Source organism: Natator depressus, chromosome 3, assembly GCF_965152275.1.
Source record: "Natator depressus isolate rNatDep1 chromosome 3, rNatDep2.hap1, whole genome shotgun sequence".
Taxonomy (NCBI): domain Eukaryota; kingdom Metazoa; phylum Chordata; order Testudines; family Cheloniidae; genus Natator; species Natator depressus.
Window position 1 is genome coordinate 104,180,261 of NC_134236.1, and position 21,434 is coordinate 104,201,694.

The following is a 21,434-nucleotide window of genomic DNA, read 5'->3' on the forward strand; positions in this document are numbered from 1 at the left end:
TTTCCTGCTTGGTCACCATCAGCACAGTCCACCATCACAAGAGACCATGCAGTCCCGGATTCACAGATGAACTCCAGCATGGTCCGAAAGGGAGTTGGCTTTTAGCTCATGCAGTAGAGGCTCATGCTCTAAGCTCCAGAGGTCCCAGGTTCGATCCCGACAACCGGGGTCTGTCAGTTTTAGAATACCCTAATATGGTACACAATCAATTGATTCAATTGCTTCTCACTTGAGGTTCAGCCCACTGTCTTTATAGCCCAGATAATATTTCACTTCCTTGCTCAAAGATGTTTCCTCCCACATTTGTTAGCTTGTCAGCTCTGTTTACCTAGATGAAGATCCATGAGAGGGGAGGGATAGCTCAGTGGTTTGAGCATTGGCTTGCTAAACCCAGGGCTGTGAGTTCAATCCTTGAGGAGGTCACTTAGGGATCTGGGCCAAAAATTGGGGATTGGTCCAGCTTTGAGCAGGGGGTTGGACTGGATGACCTCCTGAGGTCCCTTCTAACCCTGATATTCTATGATGGTTAGAAACCTTCTATTTGGGGGAGAGGGATAGCTGAGTGGTTTGAGCATTGGCCTGCTAAACCCAGGGTTGTGAGTTCAATCCTTGAGGGGGCCATTTAGGGATCGGGGGGCAAAAATTGGGGATTGGTCCTGCTTTGAGCAGGGGGTTGGACTAGACTCCTGAGGTCCCTTCCAACCCTGATATTCTATGGTTCTATTCTATTGTTCTATGGTGGTACTGGATCTCATCGCATGTTGGAGAGATGAATCTGTTATGGCAGAACTGTATTCCAAAAAAAGAAACGCAAATACGTACGCTAAAGTCTCCAGGGCCATGACGGAAAGATGCTACTCCAAGGACACAGAGCAGAGTCCTACAAAAATCAAGGAGCTCACCCAAACGTACCAAAAAGCCAGGGAGGCGAACGGGCGCTCTGGGTCACAGCCCCATACATGCCGCTTCTACCATGAGCTGCATGCAATTATGGGGGTAATGCCACCACTACCCCACCACTGTCCGTGGACACCTGCAAGCAGGGAGTTGCACGGAGTGAGGAGGAGGAGGAGTTATTGGCGGACAAAGAGGAAGAGAGGAGGAGAAGGACAGTGCACAGGCGGCAAGTGGGGAATCTGTTTTCCCCCCTAGCCAGGAACTAAACGCTGGACCCAATAGCCTCCTCCCACTCCCAGTGTGGGCTCCCGGACCATGACCCTGGAGAAGGCACTTCTGGTGAGTGAGAGCCTGATCGGAGCCGGGGGGCGGGGTGGGGGGGGGAACCTAGCTGCGCTGGGCTGTTCGCGTTTAGTTTAAAGGGCTCATCCCTGCTCAGAGCCTCATCAAAGCCACACAGTGGGGGTGGGTGTTGAGGGGCGTTGTGTGAAGCGATCATCCCAGAGAGCCCACAGGCCCTCCTTTTCTATGGCAAACCCACCAGGCATTGCTTGCTATGGGAAAGGGGGCCTGGCAGTTTGAAAGCATTGAAATGAATGCAGAAGAAGCAGAACCCCGCGTGCCCCATGTGATGCCAGCTGAATTCTGTTGCCCGGCCGCATGTGATGGCTTACTCACACCAAAGTGGCAGGCACTTCAGAATAAGAGGCAAAATGCGACCTTGTACAGAAAGAACATGTGCTGTGTACTATGAATTGCCTGTTTCACTGAGAAAGTGTCCCCTTTGTTCTCTAAAATGTATCTTTTAACATACTACCCTCCCTTTTTCTCCTCCCGCAGGTGCAAATGTTTCAACGCCGCCCCTGTCTACTCCGTCCCAGAGGCTGGTCCAGATAAGAAGGCGGAAAAAACGAACTCAGGACAACATGTTTGCCGAACTTATGCAGTCCTCCCACACTAATAGGGAACAGCTGAATGCGTGGAGGCAAACAATTGCGGAGTCCCATAAAGCTTTAAATGAACACGAAGAGAGGAGGGACGCACGTGATGAGAGCAGGCAGGATGCTATGGTCAAGCTCATGGGGGAGCAAACTGACATGCTGCACTGTATGGTGATCTAATGCGGGAAAGGCAGCAAGACCACAGACTGCCACTGCAGCCCCTGTATAACTGCCCTCCCTCCTCCCCAAGTTCCATAGCCTCCTCACCCAGACTCCCAAGAACACGGCAGGGGAGGCTACGGGGACCCACACACTCAACCCCAGAGGATTGCACAAGCAGCAGAAAGCTGGTATATCTGAAATTTTTATTTGGTTTCTGGACTTGTCCTTCCCTCCTCCTCCCCCCCCTCCAACCCTCACCCCCCCCGGTCTACCTTCTGATTTCTCTCAATGTGCTGTGCAACAAATAATAAAGAATGGTTTTTAAACAGTTGTGACTTTATTTCCTTTCATACATGTAGGGGGCGGGTAACTTCAAGAGAAACAAACACAACTGTCAGACCATACCCTGGCCAGTCATGAAACTGGCTTTCAAAGCTTCTCTGATGCGCAGCGCACCCTGCTGGGCTCTTCTAATAGCCCTGTTGTCTGGCTGTGCGAAATTGGCCACCAGGCGAGTTGCCTCAACCTCCCACCCCGCCACAAATGTCTCCCCCTTAGTCTCACAGATATTGTGGCGCACACAAGAAGCAGCAATTACAATTGGAATATTGGTTGTGCTGGGATCTAACTGAGTCACTGAAATGTGCCAGCGAGCTTTCAAACGTCCAAAAGCACATTCTACCACCATTCTGCACTTGCTCAGCCTATAGTTGAACTGCTCCTTACTACTGTCCAGGGTGCCTGTGTACGGCTTCATGAGCCATGGCATTAAGGGGTAGGCTGGGTCCCCGAGGAAAACTATAGGCATTTCAACATCCCCAACAGTAATTTTCTGGTCTGGGAAGTAAGTCCCTTCCAGCAGCTGTTCAAACAGACCAGAGTTCCTGAAGATGCGAGCGTCATGCACCTTTCCCAGCCATCCCACGTTGATGTCGGTGAAATGTCTCTTGTTATCCACCAGTGCTTGCAGCACCATGGAAAAGTACCCCTTGCGGTTTACATACTGTCCGCCCCAGTGATTCGAGGCCAAGATAGGGATATGAGTTCCATCTGTCGCCCCGCCGCAGTTAGGGAACCTGAGCGCATTAAAGCCATCCACAATGGTCTGCACATTTCCCAAAGTCACTACCCTTGATAGCAGCTGGTCAATGATTGCGTTGGCTACTTGCAGCACAGCAGCTCCCACAGTAGATTTGCCCACTCCAAACTGATTCCCGACTGACCGGTAGCTGTCGGGTGTTGCAAGCTTCTACAGGGCTATGGCCACTTGCTTCTCAAGTGTGGGGGCTGCTCTCATTTTGGTGTCTTTGCACTTCAGGGCAGGGGACAGCAAGTCACAAATTTCCATGAAAGTGGCCCTACGCATACGAAAGTTTCGCAGCCAATGGGAATCATCCCATACCTACAACACTGTGCGGTCCCACCAGTCTGTGCTTGTTTCCCAGGCCCAAAATCGGCGTTCCACGGCATGAACCTGGCCCAACGCCACCATTATCTCCCAATCGCTACATGCCATGCTTCTAGGAACGTCTGTGTCCATCTCCTCATTACTATCGTAATCGCGCTGTCATCACTTCCTCGCCCGGTTTTGCAGGTACTGCACATACTGCTGGATAATGCGTGAAGTATTTACAATGGTCAAAACTGCAGCGGAGATCTGAGCGGGCTCCATGCTTGCCACGCTATGGCGCCTGCATGGGTAATCTTGGAAAAAGGGCGTGAAATGTAGGAGAGCAGAGTGGCAGCTGTTCAGTTCACGATAGCCAAAAAAAGGCGGGAAATGATTGTCTTCTGTAGCTTTCACGGAGGCAGGAGCCCAGGACAGGCAACATGGAGAAGCTCAGGAGTGTGGCAAGAGCGGGAGAGCAGAGTTGGCGGCAGAAGCTGTGCTGCTCGGTTCACGATGGCCCAGCAGAGTTGGCAGCGGAAGCGGTTGATGAGGTAGAGAAAGAGTAGATACTTATAGAGATTACATAGAAAGACGAGAGGAAATGCGAGGTGGATTCATAGTACCAGGAGAGAAGCGGTGCACTGTACTGCACCGTCTCCTGAAAGCAGTATGGCGTCTGCATGCCAAAAAGGCGTGAAACGATTGTCTGCCGTAGCTTTCACGGTGGGAGGAGCGACTGACGACACACACCCAGAAACACTCACGAGAATGTTTTTGCCTCATCATGCACTGGGAACTTAACCCAGAATTCCAATGGGCGGTGGGGACTGCGGGAACTGTGGGATAGCTACCCACAGTGCACTGCTCCGACATTCGATGTCTCGGTACTGTGGATGCACTCCACTGAAATCACGTGCTTTAGTGGAGACACACAAGAGTGAATCTATAAAATTGCTTCCGAAAATTCAAATCGAATAATTTTGAAATAATTTCGTACTGTAGATGTACCCCCAAGCTACCCAGAGTGGCTGTATGGGAAGCAGCCAATTAGGCCACAGTGAGATCAGTTCCTTGCTAGAGCTGGAGGAGAGTGGATAGTGCTCTGGGATGGCTGCTGGGATTCCACCAGTACAAGGCCCTGAGGTAAGGGTAAAGAATGTGCTGGAACCATGGGGAAGTGGCCCAGGGAATCGTAGCAGCAATGTAATGTATTTAAAGGGATGTGGTGGTTGGCTGCTATTTATAGGGTCCCTGGGATGGGATCTGAAGTAGAGGGCGAGCCCAGGTCCCACCTCCACACCAGCCACTGGGAAAGTGGCCTGGACTTTGCACCCCAGAAGGGGAACTGAACTTTTTTAGTGGCCCAGCTGAAGAACTGGGGCCAGAAAGGGCCAGAGACATGAAATCTCCAGAGAGGGAGCCCTGGGGTGTGTGGCCCCACATCAGGCCTGGGACTGCTTAAAGAGCAGGGCTAATTTGAGGGAACCTAGAAGGGGCTGAGAGACCGCTTGGACTGGGGTACTGTGATAGGCCATGCTGAACTGATTGAAGAGTGAGCCCCAGGATAGGGCTGCAGATTGAAGGATCTTACAGAGGGTGCTGAAATAGGCCCCCTGTTGGATTTATACCCCAGAAGGGGTTTGCTTTGCTTTATCACACAGACAGACTGTGTGTGACTTGGCTGGAGGGCTGAGTCACCAAAGACCCATCACAAACCGAGAGAGAGAGAGAGAGAGAGAGAGAGAGCAGGCACAAGCACTGAGGCAGGGGACACTCGCAAGAGGTGAGTGCACCCCATTACAGTTCCATTTAGCTCTGCTGCACTTTGTTAAATTGCTGCATAGAGTGATGCTGGAACTAGGGATGCTGGGGGTCCGGTAGCATCCCCTGGCTTGAAGTGGTTTCCATCATATACCTGGTTTACAGTTTTGTTCAATGGCTTTCAGTACCCCTACTATAAAAATTGTTCCAATGCCACTGCCTGCATATGAATAAACATTCTGATCTTGCAGCGAAAAGAAGGAATTGGAAGATTATTTTTTCCCATAAAGAACAGAAAGAAAATTTCTGAGTCTGCTGTAGATGAACTGGTGTGGGAGCTTTCTTATAATTTACTTTGAAATACTGGTGCTGTCTTTTGAAATTTTTCGGGAGAACAGGGCTGGATGCTAGGGAGGGTTAATATAGGGCATCAGGTTGCTCTTTTTAGATGCACTGATATATGAAGTGGTTGTGTATGGGAGTGGGGCTTTTGTTCGCTTGTTTGTTTTTTTATTTATTTATTTTGGTGGGGGGAAGTGAAGGAGAGTGTAAAAATGGCAGGTCCCAAATGTTTAGTCTAATTAGGATGCTGTTGTTCTGTATCATCTTCAGCCTTGTTTACTTTTTACCTGATGTTTTGGATTTTTGCTATAACTGTCACTGATTATGAAACAATAAAATGTACTTTAAAGGGAAGGTACTAATCACTTCACTTTACACAAGAGAAAATGGTACAGGTACTGAAAAGGTTAAAGGAAATTAAAGAAAGCAGAAGGAGAAGAGATACTTTGAGGGGCTAGCCAAAACTGCTCAGTAATGTGGACTTTTGCTTTACTATATAAGATGTGCTCTGCTCCCAGGAGCACTGACACTACAGAGTATAAAATATTCAGAATAACAAAATATGGTGAATGGGGTTACATTGTGCACTATTGTTTCTATAGTATTTGACACCGGCTTATGGTTTAATTCTTAATTTGGCCCATAGTTACAACTATCGCCACAGACTTGGAGTTGAGTGACTTGAAATTACACCTATTTATTTATAAGGGCCCAATCCAATCACCATTGACATTGATGGGAGTCTTTCCATTGATTTGAATCAAACTCATAAGATGCACCAGTGTATTCGCAGCACTATAAACCTTTACCAGTTTGAATTTAAAATGACATGGTTATCTATGCAAAGGACCAGAGAGCATATTGCAATTGTCTCTGAACAAGACCAGGCATTCCTGATTCTGATACTGTTTTCTTCTATGGCCTTATTGGATAAATCTTATGATTTGGTTTTCTGATATGAAAAATAGGGCTAACAATCCTCACATTTTTAACAAGAGTTGTTATGAGGATTAATTATTTTTTGTAACTCATTATTGACCTCCTGAGGTCCCTTCCAACCCTGATATTCTATGATTCTATGTTTGATAAATTGTTATAAACTTTGTAAGGCATATTATAGATAATATATAACTATTAGGTTAAGGGAGGACATAAACTATCCTTATTTATACAAAAATATGTAAGAAAATGTACTCTGCTTTAAATCACTACTTGAAAATTTAGAGAGATAAGGTGGGTGAGGTAATATATTTTATTGGACCACTTCTGCTGGTGAGAGAGATCCAAGCTTTTGAGCTACACAGAGCTCTTCTTCACCTCTGGGAAAGGTATTCAGCACAGATCTACACTTAAAACACTGCAGCTGAACTGCTGTAGTGCTTTGACATAGTTAATCCAACTCCACGAGAGGCAGTAGCTTTGTCAATGGGAGAAGCCCTCCTGCTTGTAAACCAGGAAGTTAGGTCGGTATAACTGCGTTGCTCAGGGTGTGGATTTTTCACACCCCCTGAGCAACGTAGTTATGCTGATGTAAATTTATAGTGTAGGCATAAGTAGTTAGCACATATCCTAATGGACCATTCAATGTAAAGTGGCCCATTAACAGCCCTGTAGTCATAGGACAAAAATTTGTCTTTTTTCACATAAACTTCTATAAATTATGCTCTCATGAATATGAAAACCAATTTCCTCCTAAATAAGAGAGTGAGTGAAATATGAGAGTATGGACAGAATCCTTAAAAATATAAACCATATTACATGCAACATGTGCCATGAAAACTATGTATCTATGTAGATTATTCATTAATAATAAAACTCACATACATAGTGCTATAATTTAATTGTGCTTTACAAACATATTCTTTCCCCTAGATGTTAGTCTTAGAGATAGAAAAGTGTTCGTGGTTTCTCAGAATATAAACAAATGAATGTATGGTAACAAACTATTTATTAGAGATGTTCCTTTGTTTAGAGCTTATGTTCAACACAGCTAAAGAAGTCCTGTATTTTTTACTAGCAGGTACAGAGCCTGTGGTCTCTTTAGAAACTGTTTCTATCTCTTGTTTAAAATTATCCATCTTATATTCTATCCCCCAATGTATTCTTTTTAAAGAGGCTTTGACACGGTCTGAAAAATTCTTTTATAGCTAGAAGAAAAGGAGTACTTGTGGCACCTTAGAGACTAACCAATTTATTTGAGCATAAGCTTTCGTGAGCTACAGCTCACTTCATCGGAAGTGAGCTGTAGCTCACGAAAGCTTATGCTCAAATAAATTGGTTAGTCTCTAAGGTGCCACAAGTACTCCTTTTCTTTTTGCAAATACAAACTAACACGGCTGTTACTCTGAAACCTTTTATAGCTAGAGTTCCCCTGTCCCTTAATCAATTTTAAGTACACTATACAATGGGTTAAAATTGGAGATGCAGAAAAGTATCAATATTTATCCAAGGCAGTTGAAGTTTCCTCACCTGACTCATGCCTTACCAAGAAATGAGGTGCTAAGTCACTTTCTCAGTTACCTCTTTGTGCACAGCAGGGAAGGCATTGATTTTTTACACTGTTTTTTTTTTTTTTTTTTTTTGCACCATCCCATACCCATATCCTTCTGGCTTTGTGACAGTGTTGGTGGGTGGGAGTGGACCTGCAAAGTATTATGCTTAGTGCCTTTTAGGATGAGACTCCAGTTAGGAGCTCCATGAGTGCCAGTTCACCACGTTTCCCATCTATATTTCATACCATGACTTGAAATTAAAATACCTTGAACTAACTAAGTCACAAATTCATTTTCTACCGAGTTCCACTCTTGGTCTTCCCTGCAAATATGCAGTTAATACTGTGCTCACAGCAAAAGAATGAGGTGTATGAATTACCCATCCTTACTCAATATAAGCAAATTGTTGTTTTCTCATCCTAAAATTTGGGCTACCAGAAAGCCTTCTGACCATGCCATCTGCCCTTGGATTATGCATCTCTGTTTCTTACCAGTGCTGAGGGGAATAAAGGCAACAGAGAACACAGATATACAAGTTTTAGGAACGCTGTCACAGGGTCTCACATTAAATATGTCCCTCTTTCTCTTTCAGAGGTGTGGAGAAATCTCATTTGATAGTCCTGATCAGAATGCCAAATGTGTTTGCATGCTAGGTAAGAGTCTTTCCTCTTCTGATATGAGCTTTGGTGTATGGAAGTATATGCTGTTTCATCTGGTGCTTCTCTTCTAAATTAGGCTGAATTCAGCCTATAAAGTATAATTAGCTGGGGTGAAACTAGTATGAATTACAACGAGATGTTCTTATATACCAAATACATGTGTAAACGAGCTAATTAAAATGATTCTTCTGTTTCATTTGTATTGTATTGTTGACTAAGTGATTTCTGACAACTGGTTCTGATAATTATTTGCAGATCCTTACAAATTCCTGTTTTACTGGAGGGACATTTTTGACTGTTTTGTAACTAAGCAGGCAAGAGTACTTGTGTGAAAAATCTCAACACACTTTGGGCTAAATTGTGCTTTGTTATACTGCCATAAATCCAGAGTAACTCCTTTGAAGTCAATGGAATTATTCTGGATTTATACTGGTTTAACTGAGAGCAGAAACTGGATCTTCAATTTAATAAACCACATATCAGAAGAGAGATAATTAAGCTCATTTTAATATTGATTGAAAAGCCCTTGCTTATATAAGCATGCTTAGGATTTCCAAATCTGCCAGAAGTGTATAGAATACACAGTTCATGTTACAATTTTGATGCATGGCATTGGCATTCAAATGTTATTAATATTATAGGGTCAGATTCTGATACCCTTATGATAAGTAGAAAACCTTTCTCCTCTAGTGGTCCCATTGACTTACGCATTGTAAGAGTACTAAAATCTGTCCCATAATTATGATGTGTTCATATTCCAAGAAAACTTGAAGAGTTTGTTGGAGGGGAGGAAAATGTTATTTCAAGAGTTTCCATTAGTTTTTCCTTTTAAAAAAATCTAAAGTAGGTGAGTTGATTTTAAACCTTCCAAGAACTTTCACTACTATCGCAGCCATTCCAGTATTGCAGCAAATGTTCCACAATATAGACATGTAAATGTTCCTTTACATGTAGCCTATATATTCTCAATGTAAGCTTTTTACTTACTAAAAAAGAGTATAATTCTAGTGGTGCCTATCAACACAACTGAAATTATGGCTGTGTAGATTCATAGATTCATGAATTATAAGGCCAGAAGGGACCACTGTGATCATCTAGTCTGCTCTCCTGCATAACACAGAGCATAGAACTTTCTCAAAATAATGCCTGTTTGACTAGAACATAACTGCATTTCAGTTATGAACTGTGATATACACAGATTCAGAATTCCTCCTGGAAAAATGAAACCTGTTGTACAAGGTCTGAACCTAAAATCAAATTTGCTTTTTAACAGCATTGATTTAAAATGTGAATTTTTGCAAGCCTGGTACCTGCAGTATAAAGTGGCACTTCTATATGTTTAGAAAACTTTTTATAAAATGCATTAGTACATTTAAAAATTATATCATGCATACATAAGTCCCTAAATATGGGACCAGATGTTTAGCTGATGTCAATCAGCATGACTTGATCCATTGAAATTATGAGGATCTTTCCCATTATTTGTAAAATGCTTAAATTGCAAAATTGTATATTCTCTGGAAACAAAACAGAAATATACTGCTATGTATCAATGTGTTCTGTAGTTGTTTGTTATATTAGCTTGTTTGATTTGCAGTGCTATTTCTGAAAAATAAATTAACAGCCTTATTATTATTACAGTGTACAAAGAAAAATCATAAAATATTTATATAAGAGGAAAAAAGACCTAAAAACAGCCTTTGCTCAGAGAAAATATGAAATAAATGGGTCATTTCCTTGAGTAAGGACTGCAGGATTGAGCTCTAAGTTCTTATGACTATCCTGCCAGGGCTGAAATAAAGTGAGCCTTACCCTCCTCTTCCTTTAACAATATGGGGAACAAATGAAGAGCATGCACACAAAGCAGTTTTTAAAGGAAAACTTCAATACAGCATGAAAGCTATTCTAATCGTTACATCTAGTTACTCATATGGAAGCATAAATCATGATCAGGGATTTTTTAGAGCCTTACATTTTAAAAAAGAAGAATGAATAATACACTTCCATTTTTGGTAGTAGGATAATATACAGTAGGTTAGTCCACAAGGAATGCAGCTACAGTTTGAAAGCATTTAGGAAGAGGAAACTGGAAGAGTTTGGAGTTAAGTCTATTTGTTACACAAGTGTTTTCACGAACATATTCGTGATATCTTTTTAAAAATATAGAAATATTTTGGAAGTCTCCTGCTTTCCCATACAACTGAAGGGCAGCTACCTTCCCTGTGACCTAATTGACACCATCAGACTGTGTCTCCTGGTACAAAGTACAGTACCAGTAAAAATGCCATCTCCATTCAGTTATTGTATAAAAATGGGGGGAAAGTGTGGGATATATTTTCTAAATTAGTTCTGAACATACTGCTAAGAACTGGATAAAGAGAAAGTATTGTGTGCACATGTGCACAAGAGAGAAAAAAAGAGAGCAAGTTCACACTAGTGTTCTCTGGTAGATGCAATCAATACTGCTTACCTGTGTCATAGGCCCAATATTACTAACAAGGTAGAGTTCTGTGCTTTTGGAGTAGATGGATACGGGTCCTACCTGATTACCTAACTCAGTGAAGTCCTGGGTAATCATGGTGTGCAGTACCGTGGCAACCATGAAGTCCTAGGTAGCCATGGAGGGGTTTGTTTGTTTGTTGTTTTTAAACACAATAAGGCCAAATATTGCAAAGACTTATGCCCACTGGGCATAGTTGGACATGCTCATGGGGCATAAAGTTAAGCTCATGTGTAAGCCTTTGCAAGATCAGAATCTAAATGGACTATATGGTTTGCTATTCAAGGCCTTATCCCACATTCCTTATGCATTCCCATTGAATTCAGTGGGAATTTTGGGTACACAAGGAATACAGGATCAGGGCCCTACGGCTTTAAAGAAAAATACCAATAAGGCCTGCAGGATGCTCTGCAACCCTGCAACCTTTGACCAGTGTAGAAGTATTAGATTAGCTACATCTTTCTACTTTCCACTCCACTTCAAAGCAAAGTGGACATATTTGCTTAGCTATTTTTAATGTTTGTTTTTCCTTTAGGGGTGGAAAAATTATTTACAGGGACACAAAGGAGTCAAACATCTCAATAATTCATAAATTGTAAAGGGGAAAAAATCCATGTGTGAATGTGTGATGCTTATGTAAGTAAAAGCCTATCACATGCAGCTCTGCCAATACCCCAGTCTTGGCTTGCGAAACACTTTCTATTTCAATAATGGGCTGAAACTGCCAACTGTGTTCAAACGTGTGGTGGCTTTTCTGCTGTGGGCAAAGAGCCACTAACGACATAGCTGAATCCATGAAACTCATTTCATATAGGGCAAAATACTGATTTTTTTTAACACGGATATCCACAGGTAATAAATAGGAGACGCATACCTCTGAAACAACACCCTTCTCTTGAGGAGCCAGGCACCCCTCTCTGGTGGAATGAAGGGAGGGAGTGTGTGGCCCTAAAGCAACGATTTTATGTTTAGTAGTTTGCTAGGGCAAGTTTTCTTTCTTTTTGGGCTGCTCTTTTTAGGGTGACCAGACAGCAAATGTGAAAAATCGGGACCGGGGTGGGGGGTAATAGGAGCCTATATAAGAAAAAGACCTAAAAATCAGGACTGTCCCTATAAAATCAGGACATCTGGTCACCCTACTTCTTTTCTTGGATGAATTCTAAGTGGCTATTTGTGAGGAAACTGCTGTTATTACAATAAGTATTCCTCAGGTTATGTCTGCAAGGACCAAGTCTACAGAAAATGAGGAAAAACTCATTATTCCAGCTTGGGCTGAATTTATAACAGTGGGGGGAAAGCACATAAGCACTTTTCATGTACTAGCCATTAGGCTTGTGTTTGACTCTTATTAACTTTAACTCCAGCACCACACTATTTTAGCAAGAGGAATTCACATCTCTTATGGAAAAATCTCTAGCTGACTTTCCCCAACCTGTAAGTGACAGACAGTAAACAAGCAGAAGGCAGAATCTCCTAATAAAGTCTTCCCAGTGCTTCAGTAATAGGACACAGGTCCTGGCAGCAGCAACTGTCAACACAAGCAATTTACGTTAGAAAAATGTGCCCTCAGTTATGCCCCTGTTAACCCACTAATATCAACAGGGTTAAATAGATATAATGGATGGAATAATTTAGCCCTGTATACATTATGGTGGAAGTCCCTGGCTATTTCCTGGATAACAGGAACAGGAGCAAATTGCTCCCTCCTTCTAAAGCTGAAGAAATATTTCAGTGTGAAACAAGCAGGTTGAAATTTATTTGTACACTGAGGAGTCACTTAAAAAAACAAAGCAAAACATACCGATAAACAAACAATATCTTGCTGATATATTATCACCTTTTAGCAAAAATGTCAGTGTCAGCACTTGAAAAACAGATAATAGACTAGAGTAGAATTTCCATACCCCTGCAGATACACTGTGTTCCAGCAACCTCTCCGAGTTACATATCTGCATACGCAACACAACCCAGCAGGCCCAAGAGTATTTCTTTTTGAACAGGTGTATTAAAATAAAATTCAATTGAATTAAAGTGGAAAAATAGATATTGTTCTTGAAAATGTCATATCTACCTATCTTTGGTATTTATATGACCCTTATTACCGTATTATCTGAGTGATTCACAAACTTTATTTATGCCCTTTCCAGGACATACACGCCTTTTCCCAGTCCTCCTTACCACAATGAGAAAGTTAAAGCCATTTCATAGCAAAGGCCCAACTAAAGATAAAATACAAAAAAATCTTCAAAAGGCAAGTTTTGCTGTTTTAAAAGATACAGATTTCTGCATAGTGCTTTTCTTTCTGACCTTTTCCAAAACCTGCTTAGGTATTTCAGTCCTTTTAGTGTCAGACATATGCAAAAGGAATTAGCCACTGATACCATAATTGAAAATAGCAGCACACTCTCTATAGTGAGGGTTAAATTTCCCCCATCAGTATTCATATTTGAACTAAAAGTCATAAATATGTATGTGCAGTTCCCCTTGATGGCAGTCGCTGGTGTGAATGGAGCACAGTATCTTCCTATCTGTGTAAAGGGTATGAGAGGCCAATAGTCCTAAACCCCTGCACTTAATATACAGTCTTGCAGTATTTTGACACTTAAGTCTGCATGGATCTCCAAATCACCATATACCACATTTTTCATGGTGGAGCTCTCTTGTTCACTTGATAACAGTTCCAATTTTGCCAGAACAGTACAGATTTTCCACATTGTGTCATAAATCCTGTTTAGTTGCCTGTAAGCTCTGAGGACTCTTGCAGGTATATCTTGTCAACATTTCTCTATGTCTAAGGTACTTATATGGCCCCCATTACTGTAGTAACTGGGCCCGTTAATTTTTAAGCACTTATCCTCACAACACCCCTGTGAAGTAGGGAAGTGCTGTTGTCCCCATCTTACAGATAGGGAACTGAGGCACAGCGGGTGGAATTCACAAGGAGAACTCAAACCACCCTGTCAGCTGCCATCTAACCCTATAGGCAGCTAAGTTTCCACTCTTAAAGTTCCCTAGGCTCCAAAATTTCTGCCAGTGGGCATGTGCACAGCCACCCCAATCCTGACACCACTGACCAGCTTGATACCTTACTCACACTTAAGCCCCAGCAGGATTCACAAAATAGACGTTCCCCTGCCTATCTTAACTGTGAGGCCTGAACCAGTAGTTGCGCCCAAAGCCCACTTTAGAGCACATCTACTGCATCAGTGCCTGGGCAAACCACATCTGGATTCTCTGCACCTCGAAGTCTTTAAACCACGATTTGAGGACTTCAGTAGCTCAGACATAGGTTAGAAGTTTGTTACAGGAGTGGGTGGGTGAGATTCTGTGGCCTGCGTTGTGCAGGAGGTCAGACTAGACGATCATAATGGTCCCTTCTGACCTTAAAGTCTATGATTCTATGGATGAGGAGGTTGGGGTAGTACCTACTTTCCCCCTGCTTTAGCTAGTGGTTAGCACACCCCCCCAGGATGTTTAAGACCTAAGTTCAGATCCCCACTATGCCTCATGTAGAGCAGGAGTTTGAACCTTAGTCTCTCACCTTCCAAGTGGGCTACAGGTGGGCTACTGTATCTTCCAAGTGGGTATCCTGGGGTGGGTATCTCTCCTTTTGAAGCGTTCCACATTGTATAAAATACTTACATGGTCATTGGGTGAGAGAAAGATTTATTCTATTGCCCAGCAGTAAGGACACTCACCCTTGGGTGAGAGACCCAAGTTTAAGATCTTGCTCCATTGACCAGTAAAAAGCCTCACCCTAGAATACCCCCTAGCCCAGTGGTTAAGATACTCACCCCTGGAGACATGGGTTTAAATCCTTTCTCCAGATCAGGCAGCATAAAGGTTTGAAATTGGGTCTCTCACATCCTGCATGAGTGCTCTGACCACTGGGCTGTAGAGCATAAGAGGGCCTCCTTCTTCTTGGTTTCTCTTGAAAAAGGACTGACCTGGCTTAGGTTCCTAACTCCAGGTGAGACTTAATAGCTGTGAATCCCAAGTAGAGCTAGGTACTTAACTCCCTTTGAGGGGCAGGGCTTTGACCTCACCCCTCTCCTCAGCATTTCCTACGAGTGAGCTTAGGCAACTACCTGCTCAGTGTACTGGCTGCAATGAATCCCTTTTTAGGTGCCAGATTCTGCCAATGCATTGTATAGGGAGCCTAGGCACCTAACTCAGGGTTGTGAATGCCACTTGGTGGCAGGGCACTTAAAAATTAGGCGCTGCAATGCTCAGTGTAAATCCCACATGTGAATCCTACCGGGTCAGACTTTTAAAGGTATTTAAACTCCAGTGGACATTAGATGCCAAAATATCTTTAAAAATCTGGCCCTGAGTGACTTGCCCAAAGTCATACAAGACATTTGTGGCAGAGCAGGGGATTGAATTGTCTTCTGGAGTCTCAGGCTAGTGCCCTAACGATTGGCCCATCCTTCCTTTGATAGAGGTCATCTCACAGCTGCTGTCCAGGCCACTTCCCAGCACAACCTTGCAGTTCTCACAGACTCCCTGCTCTGTGTGTCTTAATGCAGCATCATAAAAAAGGGAAGAAGGAGGATCCTGGGAACTACAGGCCAGTCAGCTTCACCTCAGTCCTTGGAAAAATCATGGAGCAGGTCCACAAGGAATCAATTCTGAAGCACTTAGAGGAGAGGAAAGTGATCAGGAACAGTCAGCATGGATTCACCAAGGGCAAGTCATGCCTGACTAATATAATTGCCTTCTATGATGAGATAACTGGCTCTGTGGATGAGGGGAAAGCAGTGGATGTGTTGTTCCTTGACTTTAGCAAAGTTTTTGACATGGTCTCCCACAGTATTCTTGCCAGCAAGTTAAAGAAGTATGGACTGGATGAATGGACTATAAGGTGGATAGAAAGCTGGCTAGATTGTCGGGCTCAATGGGTAGTGATCAATGGCTCCATGTCTAGTTGGCAGCTGGTATCAAGTGGAGTGTCCCAAGGGTCGGTCCTGGGGCCGGTTTTGTTCAATATCTTCATAAATGATCTGGAGGATGCTGTGGATTGCACCCTCAGCAAGTTTGCAGATGACACTAAACCGGGAGGAGAGGTAGATATGCTGGAGGGTAGGGATAGGATACAGAGGGACCTAGACAAATTAGAGGATTGGGCCAAAAGAAATCTGATGAGGTTCAACAAGGACAAGTGCAGAGTCCTGCACTTAGGACGGAAGAATCCCATGCACCGCTACAGACTAGGGACCGAATGACTTGGCAGCACTTTCTGCAGAAAAGGACCTAGGGGTTACAGTGGACGAGAAGCTGGATATGAGTCAACAGTGTGCCGTTGTTGCCAAGAAGGTCAATGGCATTTTGGGGTGTATAAGTAGGGGCATTGCCAGCAGATCAAGGGATGTGATCGTTCCCCTCTGTTCGACATTGGTGAGTCCTCATCTGGAGTACTGTGTCCAGTTTTGGGTCCCACACTACAAGAAGGATGTGGAAAAATTGGAAAGAGTCCAGCGGAGGGCAACAAAAATGATTAGGGGACTGGAACACATGACTTATGAGGAGAGGCTGAGGGAACTGGAATTGTTTAGTCTGCGGAAGAGAAGAATGAGGGGGGATTTGATAGCTGCTTTCAACTACCTGAAAGGGGGTTCCAAAGAGGATGGATCTAGACTGTTCTCAGTGGTAGCAGATGACAGAACGAGGAGTAATGGTCTCAAGTTGCAGTGGGGGAGGTTTAGGTTGGATAGTAGGAAACACTTTTTCACTAGGAGAGTGGTGAAACACTGGAATGCGTTACCTAGGGAGGTGGTGGAATCTCCTTCCTTAGAAGTTTTTAAGGTCAGGCTTGACAAATCCCTGGCTGGGATGATTTAGTTGGGGATTGGTCCTGCTTTGAGCAGGGGGTTGGACTAGATGACCTCCTGAGGTCCCTTCCAACCCTGATATTCTATGATTCATATAGAGAACAGTAGGGGAAAGAAACTACTGATTCACAACGTCAGTATCAGACAACTTCAGGTGGGGGGGTCTCAAGGAGGAGAGAGCAGAGATTACACAGCGGAGAGGTTGTAGGGAGAAGCAGGGGGAGGAAAAGGAGTGCACATGATGGGCTGAAAAAAAGGGGCAGATAAGGGGATTTTGCAGGCCCAAGAAAGATGGCTGAACTTCAGGGATGGAAAAAGGAGAAGAGTGGAAAAGTCAGGGAGACAGAAAATGAGTATCATTAGACTGGGGGAGGGAGAGATGGGGGGATTCAGGGGCTGGAGGTTAGAGAAGTGGTGATTTTCAGGATTTTGGGATGGAGAGGAAAAGGGGTCAAATGTAGCTTGAAATCCTCAGAGAGGAGCCTGTCATTCACCCCCAATAGAAATCAGTGAGAGTGTTTCAATTTATTTCAGTGGCTTTAGATGAGGCCCGTAACACTCAGGAGAGTTGCCACATTGCCAGCCCCAAAGGCTGATCTCCTCTGTACACAAGGAGACACAGCATGGCAAGAGCAATACACACTTCCCCCACACTAGTCCCAAGTATCTCTACCCTGAACTGGAAGGACCAAATGTAGGGGTGAAAAGGTTAGTTTGTTTTTCAGTCTCTTTGAATCATTGGTCTATTTGCTTAAGCAACTGATAATGTTGACAACAGTGGTTTAGGCCTGATCCCAAACCCTTTCAGGTCAGTGGTAGTTTTTCCACTGGCTTCAATATGTATTGGATCTGGACCTGTGTAATGTGAATACCAGTCCACAGAAAATGTACTGAGAACCCCCAAATCATTTCACATAGGCTTACAAACAGCCATTAGCTTACTCACAAGTATATATTAAATTATACTGTTATTGATTTCAAAATAGTGTGTGTGTCATAAATATAAAGGGAAGGGTAAACACCTTTAAAATCCCTCCTGGCCAGAGGAAAAACCTTTCACCTGTAAAGGGTTAAGAAGCTAGGTAACCTCACTGGCACCTGACCAAAATGACCAATGAGGAGACAAGATACTTTCAAAGCTGGAGGGGGGAGAAACAAAGGTTCGCTCTGTCTGTGTGTTGTTTTTTGCCAGGAACAGAAAAAGAATGGAGTCTTAGAACTTAGTAAGTAATCTAGCTCGCTATGCGTTAGATTCTGTTTTGTTTAAATGGCTGATAAAATAAGTTGTGCTGAATGGAATGTATATTCCTGTTTTTGTGTCTTTTTGTAACTTAAGGTTTTGCCTAGAGGGATTCTCTATGTTTTGAATCTGATTACCCTGTAAGGTATTTACCATCCTGATTTTACAGAGGTGATTCTTTTACTTTTTCTTCAATTAAAATTCTTCTTTTAAGAACCTGATTGCTTTTTCATTGTTCTTAAGATCCAAGGGTTTGGGTCTGTGTTCACCGATGCAAACTGGTGAGGATTTTTATTAAGCCTTCCCCAGGAAAGGGGGTGTAGGGTTTGGGAGGATTTGTGGGGGAGAGACGTTTCCAAGCGGGCTCTTTCCCTGTTATATATTTGTTGGACGCTTGGTGGTGGCAGCAATAAAGTTCAAGGGCAAAAGGTAAAATAGTTTGTACCTTGGGGAAGTTTTAACCTAAGCTGGTAAAAATAAGCTTAGGGGGGTTTTCATGCAGGTCCCCACATCTGTACCCTAGAGTTCAGAGTGGGGAAGGAACCCTGACAGTGTGTGAGAAAAAACAGTGGAAAGGAAATTATTTATGCCAGATATGTCACTGTACACAATGGATAGGTAATGCTGGAATCTGGAAGTGTGCACAAAATAAAATGGATTAATGTAAAATAGACTATAAAATAATAAAGATAACTCAATTTTTTTAAAAAGCTTATAAAAGCTAGTTTTAAGTTTGTTTCTTGTTTTGAGTTAATTAGATTTTGAGTCAAGAGGTTTTCTTGAATAAGGACTGCTGGATTTGACAAGAGGTTTTCTTGAATAACCACTGCTATATATCTAACTGTAATAGGTTAAAAACAGTTCTTAAAAGTTCAGACTTACAGCTCAAAAATAAAAAATAAATCTTTTAGGGAAATTATAAAGGATCTGAAACTTTCAAAGATCCATCCAAGAAATCCCATCCCCCAAATTTCTTTGACTAATACTTGACATATGGTTTGTAACTGAGTAGATACGTTCTTTATACAATACAATGTAAAGCATGCAACTCTCTGTACTCTGATTGGCTAATAGCCATCAGCCAATCAGAACACAGGACTTTTCTTAACTATGGAGATTATACAAATCTTGCACTCTGACTGGCTATAGTGAGCTCCACGTACAGAGTTGCTTAACAAATATAGCCATCTTTGCTTCTGACCCCTCCTCACTCCGTATTTAATATCTGTGGTTAGGTGGAATGACAGTTTAAATAAACTTTGCATGTAAGAGAAAATATGCTTCCTTTAAAGAACAAGGGAATATTCTCAGAGGACTGGGCTTAAATGAGGTAATGGGGAAGGGGATGGTCAAATATTAAAACAATCATGTTTGTTTTGGACATATGAATCAGGCCAGATCCTCACCTAGCATAAACTTTCATAGCTTCACTGATTTTGGTGGAAGCAATATACACCAGCTGAGGATCTGGCCTTGGGAGTTTTAAGGGCAGTAGTTAAAGTAGAGGGACTTACAGTAGCCAAGTGAAATGTAAGGTTACCACAAGGAGAAAACATTTTTCTGTAACAAGTTGAGGGTGTATGTTGTTCAGTTGATAATAATCATATCCTGGATCCCATATGTACTGATAACTTCCAGTCAGGAAGCAGCATTGGATCACCATTAAATTTAAGGATTTTGTTTAATAGTTATTTTTGTTACACACCTCTAGGAAATTAGTATCAAGCATTAAGGCCTGATCCTGCACCTCAGAAACCATTGTGTAAGTCTTGTGGCCCTTTTCAATGACGGCAGGATCGAGCTTTTAGACTGGAAAGTCTCACTGTCACTGCTATTAGCACCTTTGCATTTCTCTACTCAGCTGCTGTTTTCTAAATTCCAGTATTATTATTCCTCGTATCGCATCAGTGTATTGGGAGCCCCTTTTCCTTATTACTAATGGCAGACGAACACCCCTACCATACAGGCTGTGCTATATCATGGCACTTGCCCTTTCTTCACTGATACCAGTAAGTCTTACGTTACCCAAAATACCTGAACATTTGAAACAAAATCAGCCCCAACAATGTAATTCAGATATAGACCATTTTTCAGACATAAAATAATCATTGTTATTCTAAAATTCTATCTGATATTATGCAATTCAATGTGTGAACAGTTTTGGAGATGATGAGGATCCCTAGGAATAAATAATGAATGCTCAAAACACTCTTGTTTACTTTCATACTAAATAATAATTATCCTCTTGACACTGCAGGGAGTTCCCACAAGACTTCTTTCAGCACAGAATCACTGTTACAGTGCATGATACAGTGAATGTTTCAGTAACTTTCAAAGAATGCATAGCCTATAAAGTCATTGATCTCTTTATTGAAGCAGTATTGTTGGTCTAAGGGCATACTGCACTCTGTGCATGAGCTATACACACAAATTTTATAAATCCAGCTTTAGGGTGATCCATCAACACACCCTCCTCTTCTCTCTCAGTTTTCTGTGGGCCTGACGTCTCAAAATAGAGCATCACTCGACAAGAAGGGTCTCAAAGTTTTGTACTAAGATTTTGCACTTCACTGTAAATTATGCATTTTATAGACTGTCTCTCCCCAGCAAAGGTGATGTGAAAGGAGGAAGAGAGACACTAGAAACTCTCTTTCAGTTCCATAACACTGAGGTTTGGAACTGTGGACTTCTTCCTCTGCTTTCAAGGAACCCAAAGGGGCAGTGGGAAGCTAGTTTTCTGTACCTGCCCCCTTCTGACACATTAGGGTCTGTGTGTGTTGCAGCACTGCTTTGTTAGTTTCATGATATTGCAATTCATCTGGAGTATTTGCACTCAGGGTAGCAATATATAATCTAGTACCTACATTTTCTCCAAATGGTATCCAGGGTTGTGTGCAGAGATGTTGGGCACTGGAGCTATATCCGCCTACACTTGCAGTGAACTTGGCCCAGTGTGTCTTTTTGGGATCCTTTGGGATGAAAGGTGTTATATAAAACATTAATATTTGTAATTTAATGTTAATCCTGATGAATTGCCCCATATATAGGGTGACCATATGTCCCGTTTTGACTGGGACAGTCCCTTTTTTAAGCCCTGTTCTGGCTGTCCTGACCTTTTTTGGCAAAACTAGGCATTTGTCCTGTTTGCTCTTGCCAACTGATGATTGGCTGGCAAGAGCAAATGGGACAAATGCCCAGTTTTGAAAAAAAAAATGGGGT

The 21,434-nt window shown here is 42.7% G+C and overlaps 1 protein-coding gene across 2 annotated transcripts in view; it reads left to right on the plus strand.

The window, feature by feature from the left end:
• PDE7B (phosphodiesterase 7B) overlaps window positions 1-21,434 on the plus strand; it is a 273,745-nt gene that overhangs the window by 74,980 nt on the left and 177,331 nt on the right. The window contains exon 2 of one of the 2 annotated variants that reach the window (XM_074948478.1): window positions 8,578-8,638. In XM_074948478.1, the coding sequence (XP_074804579.1) occupies window positions 8,578-8,638 (61 nt within the window). Of the gene's footprint in view, window positions 1-8,556; window positions 8,639-21,434 lie in introns of those variants that run through there. The other variant, XM_074948480.1, reaches the window with a different exon arrangement.